Source organism: Pelodiscus sinensis, chromosome 2, assembly GCF_052426305.1.
Source record: "Pelodiscus sinensis isolate ZL-2025 chromosome 2, ASM5242630v1, whole genome shotgun sequence".
In the NCBI taxonomy this organism is placed as follows: domain Eukaryota; kingdom Metazoa; phylum Chordata; order Testudines; family Trionychidae; genus Pelodiscus; species Pelodiscus sinensis.
The window spans coordinates 240269034-240293394 of NC_143053.1; the positions used below are offsets into that span (position 1 = coordinate 240269034).

General features: G+C 43.4%; 1 protein-coding gene across 5 annotated transcripts in view; it reads left to right on the forward strand.

The window, feature by feature from the left end:
• Positions 1–24361, forward strand: part of DIP2C (DIP2 acetate--CoA ligase C (putative)) — a 524374-nt gene that overhangs the window by 436305 nt on the left and 63708 nt on the right. For all 5 annotated transcript variants that reach the window (XM_089776776.1, XM_006111894.4, XM_006111897.4 and 2 more), the window contains 6 exons: positions 3955–4078; positions 4647–4768; positions 10720–10831; positions 10960–11069; positions 11583–11713; positions 23418–23586. In XM_089776776.1, coding sequence (XP_089632902.1) covers positions 3955–4078; positions 4647–4768; positions 10720–10831; positions 10960–11069; positions 11583–11713; positions 23418–23586 — 768 coding nt within the window. The remainder of the gene's footprint in view (positions 1–3954; positions 4079–4646; positions 4769–10719; positions 10832–10959; positions 11070–11582; positions 11714–23417; positions 23587–24361) is intronic.

Consider the following 24361-nt stretch of genomic DNA (forward strand, 5'->3'; position numbering starts at 1 on the left):
AACACCTTCTTTCAAAAGTGCTTCTTTCGAAAGAAGGCGTTCTTGAATGTAAATAGGGCTTCTTCAAAAGAGAGCATCCAGACTCACTGGGTGCTTTCTTTCGAAAAAGCGGCTTGCTCTTTCAAAAGTTCCGCATGCAGTCTAGACGCTCTCTTTCGAAAGAGGCTCTTTCGAAAGAGGCTTGCAGTCTAGACGTAGCCTAAGAGACAAACTGCATCTGCTTGCAGCCACAAAACTGAATGTGGCTCTTTATATATTTCTCTCTACATTTCTTAGCTGCTGTATTTACCACTCACTCATGGGAGAGGAACAGATAGTTATCACAAATAGCTCTCAAATGTGTACTCTATGCTATGTGGCATACCCAGCTTTGTATAGTTCTAACCAATGCATTCTCAATTGCCAGGTGTGTTGATAGGCAGAATATTTTCATACCAGCATGGAGAGGCATAGTTCTTGATGTTGCTCAACAGCCTTTCTGCCCAGTTAAAGGAATCGTTCCTACTGTCCTGAGACCATAAATTCTTCCTTAGCTAAAATAGTGCATCTTGGCTGTGAGCTTAGGTCTTACAAGGAAAATGGAGGAGGGGGAGATGCAGGGAGAAAGTTAATCTGCATGCTTATGAGTATGGTTTATTTTTAAAACATTTACTTATCAAAATTAGAACTTATGCTTCTGTCACAGAACTATATTGGTCTATATAAGTATAAAATTTGAGGATTTCTAGGATTAGAAAATTATGATTGGTGTATATACTAGATCTCTGCCCAACATTTTTACATGTCCTTCTGTCTGTTATATTGGTATCAAAATGGTGTTCAGGATTAGAATGACCCCCCTTAATCTTGCTTATTTTTCTTTGGCTAACTAGCAGGGTTATAAAAAACCAACAAATGGTCTGGTGGCACTTTATAGACTAACAAAACATGTAGATGGTATCATGAGCTTTCATGGGCACAGCCCACTTTTTCAGATGACCGGAGTTATTAGTTTAGGATGTGTACACCTAAAATAAATAGGAAAGGAGACGGGGAGGGAAGGAAAAATGGAAGGGGATGGGAGACAGAGAGCACCAGTAAGTATCTGAAGATTGGGTAGTTAAAATGAAGCAGATAAGAATCAAAGTCACAGTTTGCAACTTTACAACAAATGGTGAGGTAGCTTTAATTTGTTACCTGTGGCAAATAGAAAGCTTACCAGATCAAGCTGCAACTATGTAGTCCAGATAGAATATGACCCTGTTTTATCTTAAGACAGTAAGAAGCAAATTCATCATTCTATTGACCACATTCCCCCAAACTGCCTAAATCAGATGATTGAAATCAGACATTAACATGCTTTGCCTGTCTTGGATTGAGAACTGGTTAAAAGACAGGAAACAAAGGGTAGGAATAAATGGTAAATTTTCAGAATGGAGAGGGGTAACTAGTGGTGTCCCCCAAGGGTCAGTCCTGGGACCTATCATGTTCAACTTATTCATAAATGATCTGGAGAAAGAGGTAAGCAGTGAGGTGGTAAAGTTTGCAGATGATACCAAACTGTTTAGGATAGTCAAGACAGAAGCAGACTGTGAGGGACTCCAAGAAGATCTCACCAAACTGAGTGATTGGGCAACAAAATGGCAAATGAAATGTAATGTGGATAAGTGTAAAGTAATGCACATTGGGAAAAATAACCCCAACTATACGTACAGTATAATGGGGCTAATTTGGCTACGACAAATCAGGAAAGACACCTTGGATTTTTCGTGGACAGTTCTCTGAAAACTTCCACACAGTGTGCAGCGGCGGTCAAAAAGGCAAATAGGATGCTAGGAATTATTAAGAAAGGTATAGAAAATAGAAATAGAAAATAAGACCCAGAATATCTTACTGCCCCTGTATAAAACTATGGTACGCTCACATCTTGAATACTGTGTACAGATGTGGTCTCCTCACCTCAAAAAAGATATTTTGGCCTTGGAAAGGGTTCAGAAAAGGGCAACTAAAATGATTAGGGGTTTGGAATGGGTCCCATATGAGGAGAGGTTAAAGCGACTGGGACTTTTCAGTTTAGAAAAGAGGAGACTGAGGGGGGATATGATAGAGGTCCATAAATTCATGAGTGATGTGGAGAGGGCTGATAAAGAAAAGTTATTTATTAGTTCCCATAATAGAAGAACTAGAGGACACCAAATGAAATTAATGGGTAGCAGGTTTAAAACGAATAAAAGAAAGTTCTTCTTCACACAGCGTGTTGTCAACCTTTGGAACTCCTTGCCAGAGGAGGCTGTGAAGGCTAGAACTATAATAGAGTTTAAAGAGAAGCTAGATAATTTCATTGAGGTTAGGTGCATAAAAGGCTATTAGCCTGGGGATAAAATGGTGTCCTTGGCCTCTGTTTGTTAGAGGCTGGAGAGGGATGGCAGGAGACAAATCGCTTGATCATTGTCTTTGGTCCACCCTCTCTGGGGCACCTGGTGCTGGCCACTGTTGGCAGACAGGATACTGGGCTAGATGGACCTTTGGTCTGACCCAGTACGGCCGTTCTTATGTGAAAGGATATTTTTACAGGCCATGTTGACTCTTGCTCATGTTATAATCCAGTAGAAGCCTGAAATGTAAATGTTTCCTTACCACTTTTTTTTTTCTCAATTTCTTCAGTTTGTCTGGTTTTTTAAGTGAAATTAGTGCTTGTGAAAGGGGCCACATATGACAGTACTGGAGACTGAAACCCTCTTTCTCCAAAGAATAGGTACAACATAGGCGATAGCTGTGCAGGCCTTCCCTATGCTGTCCCATCAATTTATCTCAGTCCAGGCCTAGAAAAATCACCTCCAGGGAAATTCAGTCTCTTTGTTGTTCACTGTTGGATCTCTGCTGAGACTCCAAGCCAGGGTGTACATGGTGGTGGTGGTGATCAGACTTAAGGGCTATCTGCCCCCATGTGAGTAGTGACCCAAAGTTAACTTCTGTAAGAATAGGTCGATTGTTCAGGTGAGAGACTATATAGCTTATTATCTGTTCCTGAGCTATCTTCCCCCATCCCACTTGTCTAGTCTGTTACCCATGTGCAAAAAAAACCTTTGTTTCTTTCTTATTTGGTTTAACGTGTATCTTTGTTCCTAACATATCTCTTTCCCCCTCACATGTGTTTTCTTCTCTTCTGGGTTGTGTCTCTTGTCTTCTAATAAGTACTTCTAATGTGCCATCTGGCTTCCTTCCAGCATGCAGACAGTGAAGTTTACAGAATATTCCTCTCAGACTCTGGTTATGTGTACACTGCAAAAACAAAAACAAAAAACACCCAGCATTGAGTCTGAGTCCAGGTCAACTAATATATGATCGTGCTACAGGCCTAAAAATAGCAGAGCAGACATTCCTGCTTGGGCTGGAGCCAGGGCTCTGAGCCTCCCTCTCCTTTTACCAGGTTTCGGAGCCCCAGCAAAATGATTGAGCTCTTATTTTTAGCTCTCTAGTGCAAACCCTATGGGCCTAAGTTGGTTGACTCGGGCGCTGAGACTTGCTGCTGTGGGTGTTTTTATTTTCACCGTAGACAGATCCTAATGTGTCAGAGTACCACAGAATTCTTGTAAAAATGCACTTTCCTGAATGTATGTGGGAGCAGAGCACGTGTAACAAAGGGAAGCAGTGCTGGTTATATGGGCATACTTCATTGTAACTGATATTTCCATAAGGGTAGTGATTCAATCACAGCTTTGGGTGGAGTGTGAAGAGATGGGAGGTGGGATGTAGTCATATCCTTGAATTTTTTCCAGCTGCAATTTGGCATGAAACTGAAGGTTTTCATAGTTAAACTTCATAGTTATTGACTTTTTCTCTCCCTCTGTGTGTGTGTTTTTTTTAAATACATCCTGAAGAAAGCCTTCAGTCAGTAACTTACCAATTTGGGAAGAAATACTCAAACTCAACCCACAACCTATCCTTCTGACACTAACTTATTTCAATATGCAGGGAACAATAGCCAACTCCCTAACTTGTGCCCAGCTACATAAACGAGCTGAGAAGATAGCAGTCATGCTGGTGGAAAGGGGACATTTACAAGATGGAGACCACGTGGCTTTGGTCTATCCACCAGGTGAAGAATTTGCATGCTCTACCCCAGAGTGACCTCCCCTAAAAGTTCTGTCTGTGCTGTTTTTGTTAGAGGACTTTGGAAAAATAAGTCACAGATATATGTCTTAAAAAAACAGGGTGGGAAGGAAGCTGAAAGTAATTTTAAATGAAACTTTGAGATTCTACTTATACAGCACACAAGAGTAGTGAAAAACACAAACTTCATTGTGTTGAAATTCTTCTTTAAAATGCTGGTTTGTGTGTAAATTTAAACTGTGCAGTTTATTTAATCAACAGTAATTACATTTCTTAACTGGTAAGTTGGTGTTAATAAAACTGAACAGTTCATTTGAATGATGACATGTAGTTTAGACTTTGGGGCTTTCTTTGGTATTTCACGCATAAAAGAACCGCACAAATGAAAGTAATCAGTGAAGCTCAACAAATACTGACAAGAAGTCTGTTAAAGAGATAAAGTTGCTCATTTAACCTTCTAAGTTACTTCAAAGTAGCATTTATGCTGACATGGATATCTGTGATTTAATTATTTGATTTTTCAAGTGAGGATTCTTGTTTTGTTCTTCATGCAGGAATTGACCTGATTGCTGCATTTTATGGTTGCCTGTATGCGGGCTGTGTGCCAATAACAGTTCGACCTCCGCATCCACAGAACATTGCAACAACATTACCTACAGTGAAAATGATTGTGGAGGTGAGCAGACATCTGGAAATCTACAAGCCATTTAAGCAGGCAGTGGGCTAAATATAGAAAACTAAAGGACTCTTCAGAAGTTTTTTCATCAAAGTTAGCAAAAGACTACAGGTTTTATAACGTGGGTTCATACTTCATGTTGTAGGACCTGATCCTATACAGTACCACAAAGTCAAGGGGGTTAGAGAACACTAAAACTGCTTGAAAGCACACAACCTCCACACTGCAACAGTCAGATGAGAGAACACTTACACCACTTCTTTCAAAGATCTGTGTAGATATGTTTTCCAGTATATGACTCTGAAGCAGGTATCTCAGGATTCCTGGTATTATTATTTGCACTGTCTTAGCTCAACTGTTTCAGGTTGAACAGTTAAACTCAGGTCTAGCCATTTAAAGGGGCCTACAGCAACGGCATCAGCCTGAGCCTCAGGTCCTTTAAATCACAACTAGAGTGCCATGGAGTCCACTCCAGGCCTCTTAAGGCTGCCTGAGGAGATGGGAATGCTGCACTGTGTGCTCTGGGAGGCTGTGAGGGCTGCGGGGGGAGGGGTGCACTGTGGTCCGGGCAGGACTGAGGGCTGGCTGCCCCATACCTGCCCCTTCTGCCCGAGGCCACGCCCTTTGGGGGCACAGAGCTCCCTCCCCTACATCTTGCCCACAGAGGCTGTCGGCTCCCCTGGTTTGAGTTGAGTTAGCAGCTTTTAAACCAGGGGTGGGAAACGTTTTGGGGGTTGGGAGCCGCTGAAAAATCAGTTCAGGGGCAACACACAAGTGAGAAGCAAAAAAAGCCCTCACTGGCTGAAAAGAAAGACACTCCCAATATTCCCCCTCCCATACCAGAGCCTGGGGGGCGGGGGTCCATCTTATGGGTGGGGGAAGAGCTGGAGTGCCAATGCTGGGGGAGACCCTGAGCCTCAGGGGCTGGATCCAGGCAAGCTGGGGGCCACATCTAGCCCCAGGTCCCTCATCCCTGTTTTTAACTGACTGGGCAGTAACAGTTTAGAAGTTACATTGTATCCAAGCTTTTACCTGAGAGGAAGGACATGGATTTTTTTTGTCTGTCTTTTGGTTCAATTTTTGACCTTTGTTGCAGTGATATAAATGCATTGACCATACTGTTTCAGGAAGAAGAGTGCATGGACCGGCCTCGTATTTCTGATGTTGTTTTTCTGTGTTATTAAATAACAATCTAGTTCTCTAACTCTGACAAGCAATCCCATTTGTAGAGCCCTGTGTATACAAAAGCTGTACTGTATCTACATCTGATCTATCATCCACTAACTTGGTCCCAGAATACAAGCAGATGCCCACAGATTTGCAGGCCTCTGTGTATAAAATTTGGATCAGCATTCATCTGCAATCTACAAACATAGTCTGCAGATTTCCACAGATTTGCAGGGCTTGAAATTAATGGGACCACTTACAAAGTAGGATGCCACTCAATAGGAATAGAATGTGGCCTGTTATCAGCAGATTAATGGCACCATTATTATTTATGTTACTGATGGTCTTGTGTTCTCTCAAGATGTTTTAAGACTGAACATATGTAATAACACTTCAGTGATCTCTCAGTTTCTGATAGTCAAGCTGGGCTGCTAGGGCATGTCTGGCAAGCTTTCAGGGGGACCTAAGCTGTCTCATAATCATTTAGCTCTTTTCAGCAGACTAACTTTTAAAATAAAAAATTGAAAAATTGCAAGCCCTACTAATGACACTTTGAATCAGAGGCCTGTCCAGCTCTGTTTCACCAAGATTCCTCTCATTTTGAAGAGGAATGACCTTGAGGAGATGAAAATATTGAGGCTGTTGCCAGTATTCTGCTGTGTTGCTACCGTAGTAAGGAAAAATTTTGTCTGTCTAGTACCGTCAATTCAACTCCTTTTTAAGAAAATGGCAGTTGCATCTGAGAGTGCAATTCGTCCCTTAGAACTGTGCTTTGCCGATGCCCAGGCAGTAGTCAAAGAAATCAAACCGTATTGTGATCTAACTGTATTGTGGCTAGAGGTCTAAAAGTCTGTGGAACAGACTGTGCAGTAATAGGATGGTGGAAATGCAGGCAGGCTAAGAGGAAGTGGAGATGGGTTTGCTGTACATTTCTCAGGCTATGTCTACACAGCAGAATAACTGATGTTATTCTGAAACAACAGAGAGCGTATCTACACTGCAAGCCATTATTTTGAAATAATGTTGAGCTGGAGGACTTCTTACTTTGGCTCCTGTAATACTCATTTTATGAGGAATAAGGGAAGTCGAAGGAAGAGTGTTGTTCTTCTACTTCCTGCTCTGTAGACAGCACCAGAAGCCAAATTAAGCTACTTTGAATTAAGCCATGCAATTGACGTAGGTCAAGTTGCGTAGCTTAATTCGACTTTTTTCCTGCTATGTAGACTTGCCATCAGGGAGTTAGCCTGGGACACCCTCGAGGGTCAGAGCTCCTGCACTCATTCCTGAGTGTCTTGGCTAACATAACACAGTTCCTGAAATACCCAGCTGCCCTTCAATGGTCCCTCATTCAGTGCTTGTGTTTTGGCCCAGCCTATGCAAGGTAGTACTGAGTAAGTGAACGTTATCTTGGCTTAGAATACTGTATGCTGTTTTGAGTGAGTGGTTCTTTTAGGAGTCTTGCCGCTACCCTCTCCACTCAGAGCCTGCATTGATACTCTCAGAGGGTATGTCTACACTACAGCGTTATTTCTAAATATCTTATTTTAAAATAATTAATTCAAAATAAGTTATTTCAAAATAAAGCGTCTACACACAAAATGCATTTCAAAATAGTGTTTTGCTATTTCAAAATAGCGTGTCCACACTGAGTGGACTCTGAATCACATTTAAGGCTAGCCGGAACCAGGTCCAGCAGGGCATCAGGTCAAGAGTTACTTTGTGTGGCTGCTGCCTGAGACTGTCTGAGGCCTGTGCTTAAAGGGACCCCCCCGGACAGCCAGTTCTCAGCTTTCCCTGCTTGCTTGCCTACCTCGATGAGGGACAGCAAAGCATTTTGTCTCTGCGTGCTCTGGTTGCCCTCACTTGGGATATCACAGCACTCTGCAAAATGGAGCCGGAGCTGCCCCTGGGCACTCTGGTGCTTCTCCTGGACGCGTTGCTGTGAGCCTGGCTGCACTTTCTGCAGGCTGCCATCTGGGAGGTCCATCGGGGGGCTGTCAGTATCCAGGAGGCCCTGCAGGAGAGCTTCCACCTGAGGAGCACTGAGAGCCTACCTGGTCTGCCCCACTGGGGGCTTGTGCCTCATTCTTCCCTCACATCCTTCCACTTACCCCTCCCTAACTACCCCTTCCTAATGTCAAATAAAATACACATATTTTCATAAACACAAACTCTCTTTATTTAAAAAAACTGGGGGAAGGAAAGTGAAACTCTGGTGAGACTGGGGAAGGGAGGTGGGAGAGGGGAGAAGAGAGGGTGGTAGAGGGAAGCGGGAAACCTGGGAGGAGGAATCTGGAAGGTGGAAGCAAAGGGAAGAAGTGGGAGGGGAAGCTCAGGGTTGGGGGGGTCTCACTAGACCAATTTGATTTTCATGCAATCCTGCTCCTGGGTTCGCATGTGGCCTTTAGTGGCCAGGCTGGCAGCTATCCTGCCATAGACAGCCATGTTCCTCCATCTAGTGTGGAGATCATGGACATTGGGGGCATCCCTCCCAAACCTGAGTACGGTCTACCCTGATCTCCACCCTGGACAAGGAAGGTGCCCGCCTTCTCCAGGCCCTGGCAAGCTCCTGGGAGCGGGCAGACTGCTCCTGGGGAGTGGTCTAGGCCTGGCTGCCAGTGGCTTGCTGGCTCATGTTTTGGGGCCACTGGGTTAGGGGCAGTGACTGCTGGCTCTTGGCCGGCAGGCTTGGAGCTGGCACAGGCACTGTGGCCAGAGTGAACCCCTTTAAGGGCTCCGGGGAGGGGAGGAGGTTGAAGAGTGTTCTTGGTTGATGCTGGAGTGGCCACCAGGGCACCCTGGGAATGCCGGAGGCCCCCTAATTCGAAATAAGTGTCTACACAGCACTTATTTCAAAATAGAAATTTCGAATTTGGCGTTATTCCTTGTGGAATGAGGTTTACCAAATTCAAAATAAGCACTCCGCTATTTCGAAATAGCGGTTTGGCTATGTAGATGATAGTAAAGTTATTTCGAAATAATGGTTGTTATTTCAAAATAACTTTGCTGTGTAGACATACCCCTTGAGAGAATTCATGAGATCTTAGAAGGTGGAAGAGTCTACATGCACTGGACTTTCTTCCCCACATGCACATGCTGTTGGCCTTGTTCTTACCCAGCTGTACGCTAGTAGGAGAGGTCTTACAGTGAGAAAATCAATTCTAGATATTTGCCTACTTTTACAACAGGCTCCTAAAAAGCACTAGTGAAGTCAGTACAAACTAAAATTTCATACAGTGACTTGCTTGTACTTCTCAAAATATTATACGCTAAAATGTAAGTATAAGATTTATACTGTATTTCAGTTGATTTATAATTATATGGCTAAAATGAGAAAATAAGCAATTTTCAGTGTAGTATGGTGTGACGCTTTTGTATTTTTATGTCTGATTTTGTAAGCAAGTAGTTTTTAAGTGAGGTGAAATTTGGGGGTACAGAAGACAAATCAGACTTCTCTCTGAATACCATGACTGCGGATCTAAGGGACGCAACCCATCTTTATATCAGTATCATTTCTTCTGAAAGCTATTCATTCCTTATCTCATGTGGTAAAGCTTTTTGCATAAAAGGCTGAAAATACGGGGTTCGTGGAGTGATTTCTTCAAAAAGTGGGCGTTAAATGTTCCAGTGTGTAGCTCTAAACTGTCTTTGAGACTGAAATGCAACAGTATTTGTACTCAGTTCAATGCTGGAGTAACTCTCAATGAGTAAATCTCTGTTTGGGGTTCTAAAATCACCTTTTTCTCTATGCTGGAAGCCTGAATAAGAATGTCAGTTCTGTTAATAGTATTGACGGTAGTGAATGGAATGGTTGTCACTTTGCACAGCTGTTGGGGATAATAACTTAAGGTGTGGAACCAAAAGTGTCTCAGATTCCACCAGGAATACGTTCATTACGAATGCTTTCACTGACTGACTTCTCTTCGCTGACCCTGAAAGAGTGGTAAAGAAAGGAAAGTGTTTTGTTTTGAATTATTCCTGTGCTGTGCTTTAAAATATTCAGCAATGTATTAGTTTTGTTTAAATATACTTTATTAAATACCTTTTCAAACAGCATCCTGCTTTCTAGTATTGCTACACTTTATGTAATGTATTTGGTAAAATAACTCCCCATTCTCAAATACAGAGTAATTCCCAACATATGTAAATCTAAAATCCACTAGAGCCTATAGTTGAATGTTGGCAAAGATGAGATGGTAAACTGACTGTGTCACTTGAGAAATAACTGGTCTGGAGCAACAGTTTGAAATACCAGAACTTTCTGAAATACAACCCATGTTAAGTCTCTAGTGGTCCTGCAGAGAATCGTGTTTGTTTGAGTTAGTCGAGAAATCATGAGTACATGGCTAGCACTCAGCTATTATAGGTTGAAACCACTGGAGATTGTAAGTGTAAAGCTGGATTTTCATTTTATTAAAATATTTATATAAAACAAGCATGTATTGCCTTCATTTAGGGAATATTCTTGTCATGATTTTTGCTATAGGTTTCTCGGGATGATGAAGTTGAGTAGAAAAAGTTCAGTTTTTCCCTATTAATACACCATTAACTTCAATGTCAAAATTTGCAGCAAAGTGCAATTATTGCTTACTCTTGAAAAATTCTTGTATACCCTTTGAAATTTCAGGGGTCTGCCTTTTGGGACATAAGTTCTTTTCTCCTAATTACAGGAAATAAGCTGGCAAACTCACATACATATCCTGTTGTAATATAAATCGTGGTCTTACTCAGTTTTTCATGTGAAGTAATTAGTGTTCTATTTGTTTTATTTGTTAAATTCCCAGGTGAGTCGCTCTGCCTGTTTAATGACTACACAATTAATATGTAAATTGTTACGGTCACGAGAGGCAGCAGCAGCAGTGGATGTCAGAACGTGGCCTCCTGTACTAGATACAGGTAAGTAAGTATTAAAGCCAGAGCTGCCCTGTTTTGTTTTACAGCTGAACTTATCATGGTTCAGAGATCCGTGTAGTGGATTGCATCTTATTAAGATGCCACATGTTTCCATTTTTTATTTATTCTAGATGACTTGCCAAAGAAGCGGCCTGCTCAAATCTACAAACCTTCTAACCCTGACACACTGGCTTATCTTGATTTTAGTGTGTCCACAACTGGAATGCTAGCGGGAGTAAAGGTAGGAATTTCACACTAAAAACAAATGTTCTTTTGTAGGTAACAAAATGAACTGAGCACACATACAATCATATTTTATTTTAGTCTAGAAGAGTCTACAATTTTTATGCTATGAGTTTAAGAATTGGAGGGCGTGTTACTGATTAACAGAAATTCAAAATGATACTTTTATTTTGCTTATGCTGTTGTTATATAAAAATTCTACCATCTTGATTATTCTTCTTAGCTTTCAATATCATTTCGAGAGCATCTGGAGCCACTCATGACCATGTCCTACCTATTCAACTTATGATGCTCTATCTTCCTTTTCTTTGACTGGTTATTTGGATGACCTCTTGAAAGAAAATGAACTTATTTTAGGTGAAAATGCTGAAATAAGTGTTCATGCGGAGTACAAAGTTTAATATGAATTTGTTTCCTTCATTCTGTTCCTGATTTACGGAATAGCAGTGGTTTGGGAATAAACCTGCAGATTGACATAGTCCATAATTTGAATTATTGTCTTGTCTCCCAGATGTCCCATGCAGCCACTAGTGCCTTTTGCCGTTCTATTAAGCTGCAGTGTGAGCTTTATCCCTCTAGAGAAGTAGCTATCTGTTTGGACCCTTACTGTGGACTCGGGTTTGTCCTCTGGTGCCTCTGCAGGTGAGATTTCTCTTCAGTTTTTTAAAACCACTTTTCCATTGTACCATAAAATGACAACACGGTAGCTGGGATAATATGAAAATGATGGAGAACAGTCAATACCTTTGTAACTAACATGGGCAATTGAAATGCCAGAAGCTATGTATAGAGTACATTTAATTCTGCTCAGATGTGGTCTTGGATATTTAGGATTTCTTGATTGCCCTCCTTCCTTCTGCTTATGAATCACCTGTTGACAGGCTCCTGTAATATTTATTTAATGGAAAAAGATACTCTAATGCAGGGATTGGCAACCTTTTCAAACCAAAGAGCCAAACTCGATCAAAATTCAGGACAAGTGATCAACAAAGAGCCATATAAGAATGCCCATTTGCATGACTGAAAATATACAACTTAATATTATTGATAATTGACATAATGATTAATAATTAAATACTAAAACTGGAAGGGACTTCAAGAGATTATCAGGTCCAGTCCCCTGCCCTCACCACAGGACCAAGCACCCTCTAGCTCACCCTTGATGGATGTCTGTCTAACATGCCCGTAAGTATCTCCAGTTGATGGAGATTCCACAACCTCCCTAACCAATTTATTCCAGTTTTTAACCACCCTGACAGTTAGGGAGTTATTCCTAATGTCCAACCTAAACCTCCCTTGCTACAGTTTAATCCCATTGCTTCTTGTCCGATCCTCAGAGGCCAAGGAGAACAATCCTCCCCTCCTTCCCTTCCCCCCCGCCCTTTTGACACCCTTTTAGATACTTGAAAACCGCTGTCATGTCCCCTCTCAGTCTTCTCATTTCCAAACTAAACAAGCCCAATTCCTTCAGCCTTCCCTCATAGCTCATGTGTTCTAGACCTTTAATAATTTGTATTTCTCTTCTCTGGGCCTTCTCCATTTTCTCCACATCTTTCTTGAAATGTGGGGCCCAGAACTGGACACAATACTCCAATTGAGGCCTAATCAGTGCAGAATAGAGTAGAAGAATGACTTCTTGTGTCTTGATCACAACACTCCTGTGTTAATGCATCCCAGAATCATGTTTGCTTTTTTTGCACCAGTGTCACACTGTTGACTCATATTTAGCTTGTGGTACTATGACCTGTAGATCCCTTCATTTGATAACATGAATGAAACATTGTACACACTGACTTTATTTAATGGGACTTCTGCTGCTGCATGTTTTCATAGTCAGGCTATCTTTTGTCAGTCTTAGGCAGAGCGCTGAGGATGTGGAGGTGCAGGAGTCTGGATTGGGATGTATGAGGGGCTCAGGGCAGGGGATTTGGGTATATGATGGACTCAGGGTGTATGGGAGTGCAGGTGTGTTATGGCAGCGAACTGGGGTTGTGGAATGCAGAAGTCTGGGGATGTTGGGGTATGATGGGTTCAGGGCAGGAGATTCAAGTGTACGATGGGCTCAGAGTTGGTGTGTGGGGTGGTGCTGGAGTGTTATGACGCCGCGACCAAAAACCAAAAAAAAAAAACCCCTCCAGAAACCCCCAACTCCTAACTCCCCTGGTGGTCCAGCCCCAGTGTGGTGGGAGGGGCAGGGAGGACTGAGGTTCAAGGCCTCAGGCCAGATTTATTCTTCTGGAATTCTAGGGTTAGTGGATTTTGTGGGCTCCATAGGTCCTGGGGTAGGGCCAGAAATGAGGGGTTAATTGTGCGGGATAGGGCTGCCAGTGAATGGGATAGAGATGGGGATGCAGGATCTGGGTGGGAGTGGGGTGCAGGAGTGGATGCGAGTGCGAGGTGTGGGTGGAGGTAGGGTGCAGGAACAGGTTGGGAGTAGGGAGTCTGGCTGGAGTAAGGGGCCAGGAGCAGGCTCGGGAGAGGCTGACTGGGCAGTGGGCAGGAGTGGGCTGGGGACAGGCTGTCTGGCCAGGCAAGAGGGAGCAGAAGTGGGCTGGGGGCAGGGTGTCTGTCCAGGGGACAGGGTGTCTGGTCTGGGGCAGGAGCAGGCTGGGGGCAGGCTGTCTGGCCAAGGGGTGGTCTGTCTGGCCAGGCGGGTAAGTGAGAGAGTGGGGATGTGGAGTCTGGGCATGAGGGAGTGGGGGAGCACTTACTTATTTTCACACTGCATCACAGGCACCGTGTAATACGGCCTCCCGCTGCTCCCATTCACCAGAAGGTAGCCTCTATGAAGGATTCATAAGGAAAGCCTCCAGGAAGTGTATGTGTCCCGGGAGAAGGAAAAGGGCAGCGTGTATGGAGCCATTTTTGGCTCCATTTGTTCCCCGCATGCCAGATCTAGTGGGGAGGCTCAGAGCCTCCCCTCCCCACAGGACGCCAGTGCTGGTGTTTCAGTCTTGTGGGGGGCTGTAAGTCTGTCGCGCCAGCGCTGGCTCCCTGCTGGCGAGGAGCTGGGGGGCTGATTTGGGTCTCCAAAAGAGCCATATCTGGTTCCCTAGTAAGCCGTATTTGTCTCACAAGCCATAGATTGCCAAGCCCTGCTCTAATGGAATTTCACTGAGAAGATGCTGTCATCTTTCTAATCTGGAAGCAAAAGTTCACCATGCAGCATTTAGGACTTCTGCCATATATATGGCAGTGAATTTTAAAGGTACCTAAAGATGCATTTGATAATAAAAAGATTCTTGATTGGCAATAATAAAGCTGTCTGAAATGCAGCAAAATATTTTCACAAAAATGTTGAAATTGTATTAGCACTAGTTACCGGGGAGTTAATAACTTAAGAGTTTTATAAATTTCATATACTAGGGATGGTGTAAAGTGGCAGTAAAAGCATTTAAAGTAGCTTTTATTTTAAGACATGTAGGTAGATGTAAATGAAAAAGTATGTGTTTCATAGAATAAAGTTAAAAATATGATCTATGAAAAAGTAGCTGGAGATCATTCCATATTAAGAAATATTAGAGCCTAGAATTATTATGATTTGACACGCTTCATTGAACATACAGTGTTGCTCTTTTGAAACCATGCTGAAATTAAGGTAATTTAAGGCATTGCAAATGATATAGTCTTGCATAATATTTTAATTTAAATTATACTTAAAAAGTGAACATCATATTGGAATCAACGCTTTGTTTAGATGCATGGAGCAATAAAGTAATTAAAAAAGTTAACAGTTAGGAATGTTAAAGACTAGTTGACTATCCTATAAGCAAATGCTTATTGTTTACTCAATCGACAAGTCAACTAGTTAATTCTCTCTCCCTCCCCCTTCCCCCCCCTGCTGCCTCTATCAGGGGGTACTCTAAAGTAGCAGCGCCACACAGCTGATCCCAGGCTCAGCTGTGCAACACAGCACACATGGAGCTGAATCCCCTGCTGACCCCGGGCTCCATGCTGCGCTGCTACTTTGAAATGCTCAAGAGCCCCTGCTGGGAACTCTTATGCATTTCAGAGTTGGCATCTGTGTGCAGCCTGGAATCAGTGGGACTTCCCACTGGCCCCCGCTACACACAAAATTCTGCATTCCTCCTTTGAAATGTATGAGAGCCCCAGTAGGGGGCTCTTGTACATTTCAAAGGAGGAATGCAGAAGTGCCTATCAACTAGTCGAGTAGTCGATGGAAATTCCATCAACTAGTCAATTAACTGCTAATTAACATCCTTATTAACAGAACAGGGACTTGTCTTGCACCTGATAATTATGATGTATGAGATTCATAACTCATGTGCTTGTTAGACTTCATGCATGTTATATCTTAGTATAAGATCCACTCAAAGCCTCAGAGATTGTTCTCTTATTAATTTATTTGGGAAAAAACAGCTGTTGGAAAATATTTTTTTAAATTATTTGTATTTATGTATGTATGTTTCAGTTACTATATTATAATCTGGAATGGATACGCTGAGGATTATCATAGTAACATTAACCATTCTGGTCTGAAACAACAGAAAGCATTTCTCTGAAGATTGGACAATGAAAAATCAATGAGTCTGTTTTGTTTCCAGGTTTTTAGGGCAGCAGTGGTTTGGTTTCACCAAACCTTGTTTGTTTAAAAACAAAGAGTGGAAACATTTTTGTTGAGCCTTAACCTTTAAAAAACTTGTTTTTACAAAATGCAAATCCAGGACTAAGTGTAAACTGACACCATTCCTTTAATTCAGGTCACTGTTATTGCCAAATAGGCCATGTCTTTGCTTGGAGCTGAGGATGTAATTCCCAACTCATGGAGAAACACACACTCACTGTCTTCTAGCTAGCATTCAAAAAAAGAGTGTCACTACAACCGTTACAATCCCACGTTAAGTACCAATGAACGTCTTAGCACATGCGCTAGACAGCCGGCCCATGTCACAGAGTACATTGACATGGCTAGGCTCATACCTAAAATTTATATCCTAGCACAGTCTTTGTGTGTGAGTAGTTTTCTTTCTTTTTAGGGTGATCTGGTGTATTTGTTGGTTTAAATAATAATTGCTCTGATGTCATAAAAAGACTAGAGCTGACCAAAAATCATTTTGCAGGAAATTTTTATATTTCAACATCTTGTTTTCATCACCATTTGGAACAAAACATAAAATTATTTAAACTTTTTTTTTTTCAAACCAGAAAGTTCATAAACATTTAGCCTGGGAATTGCTGGAATATTTCATTTGCATACTTTCTGCTGAAACAAAATATTTTGATGTTCCAACATCAAAATGTTGAATTTTGAACCAGCTCAGTGTTAATCTGTGTCCATGTGAAGCCTCATAGTTCTTCATGGGAATTTTAGTTTATGTGCCTTGTGCACTTACTCTGCCTGGCCAAACTATATCTAGGATGTGTTGTGGTGGCTCCGACAGAGGGGATACAGCTGTGCAACATGGAAGATACAGTTGGACCACGGGGTCAGGATCAGGGGGACAGACGCAAATGACAAATTCCATGAGGCACCGTGTCAAATCAAGCAGATACTGAATAATGATGACCTGACCCAAAATAGCAACAGGATAGGATTTCAACTCAGGGGTCTGTGCTAAAGCCAGTCTTTCAGTTAACAAGATGCTCCAACCCTCATGTAATTTTCAGTCTTGCCCAGAACTAAAAAAAACCTCTAATTGGCTGCTTTCCTCACTTACCTGCCTTCTAAGGAAGAGCAACCAACCTGATGCTCCCTTTCCGCCTGCCCTTGTGGCCCTGTGAGAATTTGGATTATGGGAAAGAAGTAGTCAATACCATTTTCACAAAAGGAGAGGGAGCAGAAATTGGAAAGAGCCCAGCAGCTTTGGGCACCTGTGCCTCCTCTTTCCCTTTCATCATGCCAAAAAATGGGTCAGTCCGCTCCTCTCTCCATCCCTGCAACAACAGGTTTGGAAGGGAGAAAACAACAGGTTTGGGAGGTCCTGCTGCAGCTGCTTCCCCCACCTGGGAGGGAGGCAAAGACACTCTATAGATCCAGAGGTACAAAGAGGCCAGGAATGATGTATGTCTGCTTGTCCACTGTTATTTTGGGGCTGATGAATTAACTGAAAGGTTAGGGGAAAGGCAGATATAGGGCTGAATACAGAGCACAGAAATAATTATTAGAATCTAGTTTGGGGAGAAGCTGAAAGATCTGCACACTTAGGGCAGAAAATCAGCTTACTCTACAAATTTGGTACTTGTCATGCACACTGTGGGCAGAGAAAGTTCAATAATGAAAAAGATCAATTCAATTTAACCACTAAAAAAACACATGATTTTGGGAGGGTCTGATTCATTAGTGAGCTTTTGGGATTGGCCATTGTAATTTTGCTTCAATTTTCCCAATGGGACATAGAATGGCTTCAGCAAAATTGATACTTTCCTTTGGAAAATACTGATTTCTCTTTGGCAACCACATTTTCTATCAAATACTTTGATCCAAAAATTCAGTCTCACCTCTAATAGATCATTATTGGTTGAAAGCTGACATGATAAACCATCTTAGTTCATTTTGCTGTGGAAACTTCCCTTCCTTCTCACGATAGTTTGTTATGAGTGAATGTCATTTTTGGATGCTCTATAGAAGCACTAAAGCACTCTTTTAGTCAGTAAACATGCAGTTTACTCTTTGTAATTTACATGCCAAAAGGTGGTTGTTTTAACATGCCATGTTTTTCACCTGAAGGATATTTGGATATTTGAATGCTAGTCTGGACGCTCCCCTGCCGACATCAAAGCCCTTTGTCGGCAGCCCCGGTAAACCTCGTCCCATGAGGAATAACGGGGCTGCTGACAAAGAGCTTTGATGTCGGCGCGGAGCGTCCAGACCAGCGCGCTGAGCCGACACACAACTGATCAGCTGTTTGTCGGCTCAGCGCGGCAGCCATGTAAATTTAAATGAAGCCGCGATCATTTAAATCAGGGGTCTCCAAACTACGGCCCGCGGGCCGGATGCGGCCCGCGAGGCCCTCTCATCCGGCCCGTGGAGACTGTGACGGGGAAGAAACTCCCCGCACTAACAGCCCCTCCCCTGGAGAAGCGCCGAGCGGCGCAGCGCCGCGGAGCTTGGGCGGGGAAGAAACTCCCCACACTGACAGCCCTTCCCCCGGAGAAGTGCCGAGCGGCGCGGCGGAGCGGAGCCCAGGGGAAAGCCCACGGGGAGGGGAGCGCGGGCGCACAGCCGCAGGCACGCCCCGTGCGTGCCGGCTCAAAAGGGGGAGGGGCCGGAAGGACAGGGGCGGCCGGCACTCACTTTCTTTTGGGCAGGCAGCCAGGAGAGGGAAGCCGGAGGAGCCAGCGGGACGGAGGAGGGACTCTGGACCCGCGCAGCCCTTGCCCTGGGCAGCGAGACTCCCCGGCCGGGGGTGTGGGGGATCGGAGCCGCCAACGGACGGCCACACGCCCTGCAGACCGACGGCCGAGCCCGGGCTCTGCGCGTCCCTCACAGCAAGAGGGGTTGGGACTTGGCGTGGACAATTGCTCCCTATTGGCCAGTGCGTTCTTATCCTATTGGCTAGCTCTCTCATGAGGTCACTAGTGGGCTGGGCTCTATTTTGGCATCCAGGAAACAATTTCACCATTCACACTAATACAGGTGTTCATGTGTAGTGTATCAATGTGTTATTAAATAATAACTGAATAAAATAATATTAAATAAATAATTAAAAACAACATCCATGTTTTGATTGTTTTTTATTTGGACCTCAAGTGTGTAGTCGGCCCCCGAACTGCTGTTTGATAGTTAATGCGGCCCTCGGGCAGAAAAGTTTGGAGACCCCTGATTTAAATCATGGCTTCATTTACCTTTGCCTATGTGTCTAATCTACATGCCTCTGACGACATGCCTCTAATCTACATGCCTCTGACGACAGAGGCATGTAGTCTAGACACGGCCTATGTTTTAGTCCAGTTCTACAGTGATAGAAATGCACTGAATTGTTATTTGGTTGCAGGAATGGAGTTCAATTGCAAATCAGGATAATCAGAGCTGGATTTTTCCAATCCACAAAAACCACATGTAGCAAATACTGTGTGTGCTGTGGAGTTGTGATATAAATGTTTGTTTTGGAAGTACGATGAGAGCTGCTTTCTTCTTGCATGTGCGCTTCCTGTCAGCCATGAATAGGGTTGCCAATCCTCCTGCTTTCAAAAGGAGTCTCCCAGAATCACACCTTATCTCTCAGAGGTTATTTCAGCCAATCTGGGAGATTTTTGATGCTAATATTCCAGCAGCACAGTGACACTAAGGCAGGCTCCCTTGGCTACACTACCTCCCTGCCTTGGCTACACCCTCTTCCCAGAAGCTTCTGGCACTGTCCCTGCGGGAGGTTCTTCACTTGCTGTCCTTGCCCTCAGCACTGATTCTGCAGCTCCCATTGGCCAGGAACTACAGCCAGTGGCAGCAGCAAGGGTGGTGCCTGCAGGCAGCAGTGTGCAGTGGAGGGATGTGCCAGTCTGGAGGAGTCTCCAGAGGTAAATGTCGACCCACTGACCAACTCCTGCACCCCAGCCACTCTGCCTCAGGTCAGATCCCGAATCCCCTCCTGCACCCAAACTCCCTCCCAGAGTCCAACCCCTATTCCTCTCCTGCACCCCAGAGCCTGCATCCCGCACTCCATCCTGCACCAATACCTTGCCCCAGCCTGGTGAAAGTGACTGAGGGTGGTGGGAGTGCAAGCGATGGCAGGAGGTAGGATAGAGTTAGGTGGAGCACGGCCTTGGAGAAGGGCAGGTCAAGGGTCTTTGGGTTTGTACGATTGGACAGTGGGCAACCTAGGCCCGAATGAGCAACTAGAGTCACTGATAAGGCCATTAGCTAACTTCTACAATGAAAGTGATGTCCTACCAAGTTTCCTCTTAAACAAATGGACCTAACTACGGCAGAGGTAAACAAGAAACAATCCCATCAAAAGGTGGAATTGCAACTGTACAAGCTGCAACAGGAGAAGGGATCATTTTTCATCTACTATGTTAGATGGCCTGACTTCAAGATAAACACTAAGATTCCTCCTACCCCACCCCTTTTAAGGTGAATGGAACAGCATAAAGGAACTCTGTACGTCCCCGGTCAGGAGACAAGATTGCTAACTTTGTAATATTTAAAAATCAGACAGTCCAGTGGGAGTGCTGAATCCTTCTACACTTTCCCCTGCGAGCCCTTTTCCCTGTTCCTCTTCCTCTCCAGACCCAATCCACCCACCAGTTCTCCCCTCTTCTCCCCTACTCTCTTCTTCCCTACTCTCTTTACTTGCTGTTGGTCCCCTCTCTCTCTTGCTCATGGCAGGAGGGACTTGCCTGCAGAATTGCAGCTGGGAGCGGCAGCAACCTGATGCAGGTACGAGGTGGCCCCAGCTGAATGGTAGGTGGCACAGTGACCTGGTGCCTCTCTGCCTCACCCGCCCACAGTAACAGGCGTGTCTGATCAGTATATCTGACTGGACACTGTCGGGTCCCCTTTTCAGTCGAACTTTCTGGTCAAAAACCAGGTATCTGGCCACCCTGTCTAGAAAGGAGGAGATTTCCTCAGGCATATTAACTGAGGAAGATAGCCAGAGGCTCAGAGGAAGCCAGTGAAGAAATTCCTTTGTATAGAGCACCTCTCTGTCCTCTTTCTGTCAGTTATACACAAGATTAAAGACTGGCCAAACCTTTCAAACTAGAGTGCCTGAAAGCAGGCACTGAAATAAGTGTGAGTAGGAGCGGCATTATTTTCAATGGTGTTGAACACCCACTACTCTTTGAGGGCTTGTCCATACATCTTAATGCACATGTGCGTAGGTGTGGAGACTATTGTCCAGCAGTGTCCTTTGGGGCTATGATGCATCTTGTTTCCTTACTTGTTGCTGTGAATTGGATACTGCTTAATATTAAGCAGCTGCCTTTTGGCAATTTTTTGGATAGTTGTTAATGGCTAAGGTAGTTGTTAATACCTTCCATATTATGTCTTTTTTCCTGACTCAGATCTTCTTCCCACACCACAGCATAGTGGTGTCTCACTACAAGTCGCCCAGCTTCAAGTATCACTCTTCCTGTGAGGTAGCAGTTCTAATTAATGATAGACCCAGCAGATGCCTTTTTTTGTCTTGGGAAAGCTCATATACTCAGGAAGTGTTCAGTGTGTAAGTCCTTAAAGGTGAAGGAGACATGTTAAATTGTTTAATTGCTCCATCTCTCTAGCTTCTTATCTGGAAACAACAGATCTTTCAGGACAAATTCTGTTGCAGTCCTGAAGCATCCCTGTGAATTCTAGATCCACTAGCTCCAGGTTCCATCTTTGATGATCATTTCAGTTTCAGACTTTGGTGGGAATTAAATCAACAAAGGATCAACATTGCTGCTGGGAAAGTCAAGGACAAAACCCCGATGGGTATTTCCAATGAGAGGCCCAACTCGCCTCAACACTAGCATTTTAAAAAGGCCCTATGTCACAAATCGGGAGTAGTGTAGATAGAGGAGACAAAGAAGGGGCAGTGTAGACAGCTCCTTCTGGTGCAAGATCCTCTTCTGCAAAAATGGCGGCTCATTAGGTATGCAAATGAGGCTCGGCAATATTCCATGCTTCGCCTCATTTGCATATTTCTCATGCAAGAAGCCGCGAGTGTAGACATAGCCAGAGTGTTTCAGTACTAGGCATGTTGGCACTATCCCCCTCGATGCTTTCTGCTCTCATGCTGAATTTATAGCACAGTCCCTCTTGTTCAGAGTTGTTAATAAAATGGTGGCAGTTTCCAGGATTAGCCCCTGGTGATCTGCCACCACTATATTTACCTGCACCTCCACAGGTACTGGTGACCACACCTCCCATTGGCTGCGGATCGCTATTCCTGGCCAATGAGAGCTGTGAGAAGTGGCATGGACTGGTACTCTGTTTCCTGCAGTTCCCTTTGACTAGGAATGATGATAAGTGACCAACAGGAGCTGCAGTTTGTACCTGTAGAGGCGCAGGTAAATACTGGCAGTGGGAGGGGGGTACCAGAGGCTAACCCTAGCATACTGGATCCAGCCCTTGGATCAGTATTTGCCCACCTCTGCTCTTGTGTATGTAGTACTGAAGGATTTTCAGGTTTCAGAGGAACCAGAATTTTCTCTTGTCTCCAAGGGGCTAAGCATACCTTCAAACATGAGTGCTTGCCCTCTCCTCGGCATTATGTGACTCATGGAACTGACTGCATCTAAACTTACCCTTTTTGAGAACCTTCCAGTTTTAATCTTTTATTGTATTCTATTGTGAGCTGTCAAAACTAAAAGATGTACAAATCACAGATTAAAATGTGAGAGGCAAAACTGTAATGCTGACAGGGAAATCTGCCTGTCTGATATTCACAGTGCTTACAGGAGCGAACCATCAATTTAGGAAACACTTCTGGTGAAGAAGTTGTAGGCAGTTCTAATGATGCTGCAACAATTAGTGCTGTACAGTTAGCATTAGCTTCTGTTTTAGGGAAATTACTAAATGTCTTCAATGTACAATAGAGGTATGGGATGTCATTTTTTAAAGTTCATAACATTTTACTGAGAGAATTTTAAAGGCACCATTTACTTTTAATTTGGGATCTAATCCCATCCCTTTGAAAATGATGGCAAAGCTCTTGTTTATTTCCATGGGGTCAGTTCATTGGTGAGCAAAAGGTACTGTATTTACTGTTCAAGAAATGTTAAAATGATACAGTGAAACCTTTGTTATCCAGCACTTTGTTAACCGGCATTGCACGCAGCCACAATACTATCACATCTTCAGGCGTACAGGCCTGGCTTGGTTTACCATGATTGGTTTAACAATTTTTTATGTAAGAAGTACTAATCATCTTTAACTCAAAATAGAAATGAGAGACCAACTGCCTCACACTACAAAACTACCAATATTAAAAACTTGAGTTTTACTATTATTGTCCATTGATTTTTCCTAGGTTGATGGAATCCTCAGATAATCAGAATTTTTAGATAACCGGAATGCCCTAATCCCTGAGCATGCTGGATAACACAAGTTTTACTGTAATAACCAACCATAATCCGTTATTAGCAGGTGCATATTTTACAGATAGCTATGTGATCTTACTGGCATTTCTAGCAATAGAGGTCACCTACATTTTGTATGTTTTAGTAACTTAGGACCTGGTTCTGCCTAGGTTTCCACTGACTTCACTTGCATTATATGATTGTGACAAAAGACAGAATTTAGCCCTTAACATAAAGCTTTGACAACTGTGCAGTGTTAGTGAGATGTAAACATATTGTGCCTAATATTGCTGTTAAAATGTTTGCTTAAGTGAGAGTGCCCTTTTTAGTTTGTGATCATTTCACATACAGAATTCTAGCTTGCATTAACAAATCTTATGTTTTGCAGTGTTTATTCAGGGCACCAGTCTATTCTGATTCCTCCCTCTGAATTGGAGACTAATCCTGCTCTATGGCTGCTAGCTGTGAGTCAGTATAAAGTGAGAGACACTTTTTGTTCCTATTCAGTCATGGAGCTTTGTACCAAGGGACTCGGTTCACAGACTGAATCACTGAAGGTGAGGAATTCAATTTTTCTTCATAGCGTGACAATTCATTTATATAGCATTTAGAACTGTTCTCTGCTCAACAGGCATGTGTTAAAGCTTTCCACTGAGAAGATAATTAGAGAGTAAAGAAGATCTTCAATACAACTAGTATAATTCCTTTGCACAGGCTGTGTATTAGCTTTTGTCACCTGCTACTCCCTACCCCTTTTCCAGATCATGAGGTTCCTAGATAAGTTTATTCTTTGAGGCTTTCCTAATGTTTAAGATCTGTGTTTATTGAACACCCAAATAGGTCACTAAATGCTAAGGTTGTAAAAGCCAGAACTATATTAGCCAACTTAATGTACATTGCACGTATAAGTAATCGAATATACTTGTTAAGTATGTGTTTGGTTTTGACATATTTGAGCACACAGAATATGGAGTCAGGAATATACTGATACTTGTGTTATGAAACTGATACATTTTTTTGCTATATATTCTGTAGCCAGTTCTTCTAACCAAATGTACTGCTTTTAAAATATCCTAGGGTATGTCTACACTACCCCGCTAGTTCGAACTAGCGGGGTAATGTATGCATACCGCACTTACTAATGAAGCCCGGGATTTGAATTTCCCGGGCTTCATTAGCATAAGCGGGGAGCCGCCATTTTTAAATCCCCGCTGCTTCGAACCCCGTGTAGCGCGGCTACACGGGGCTCGAACTAGGTAGTTCGGACTAGGGTCCTATTCCGAACTACCGTTACTCCTCGTGAAACGAGGTGTACCGGTAGTTCGGAATAGG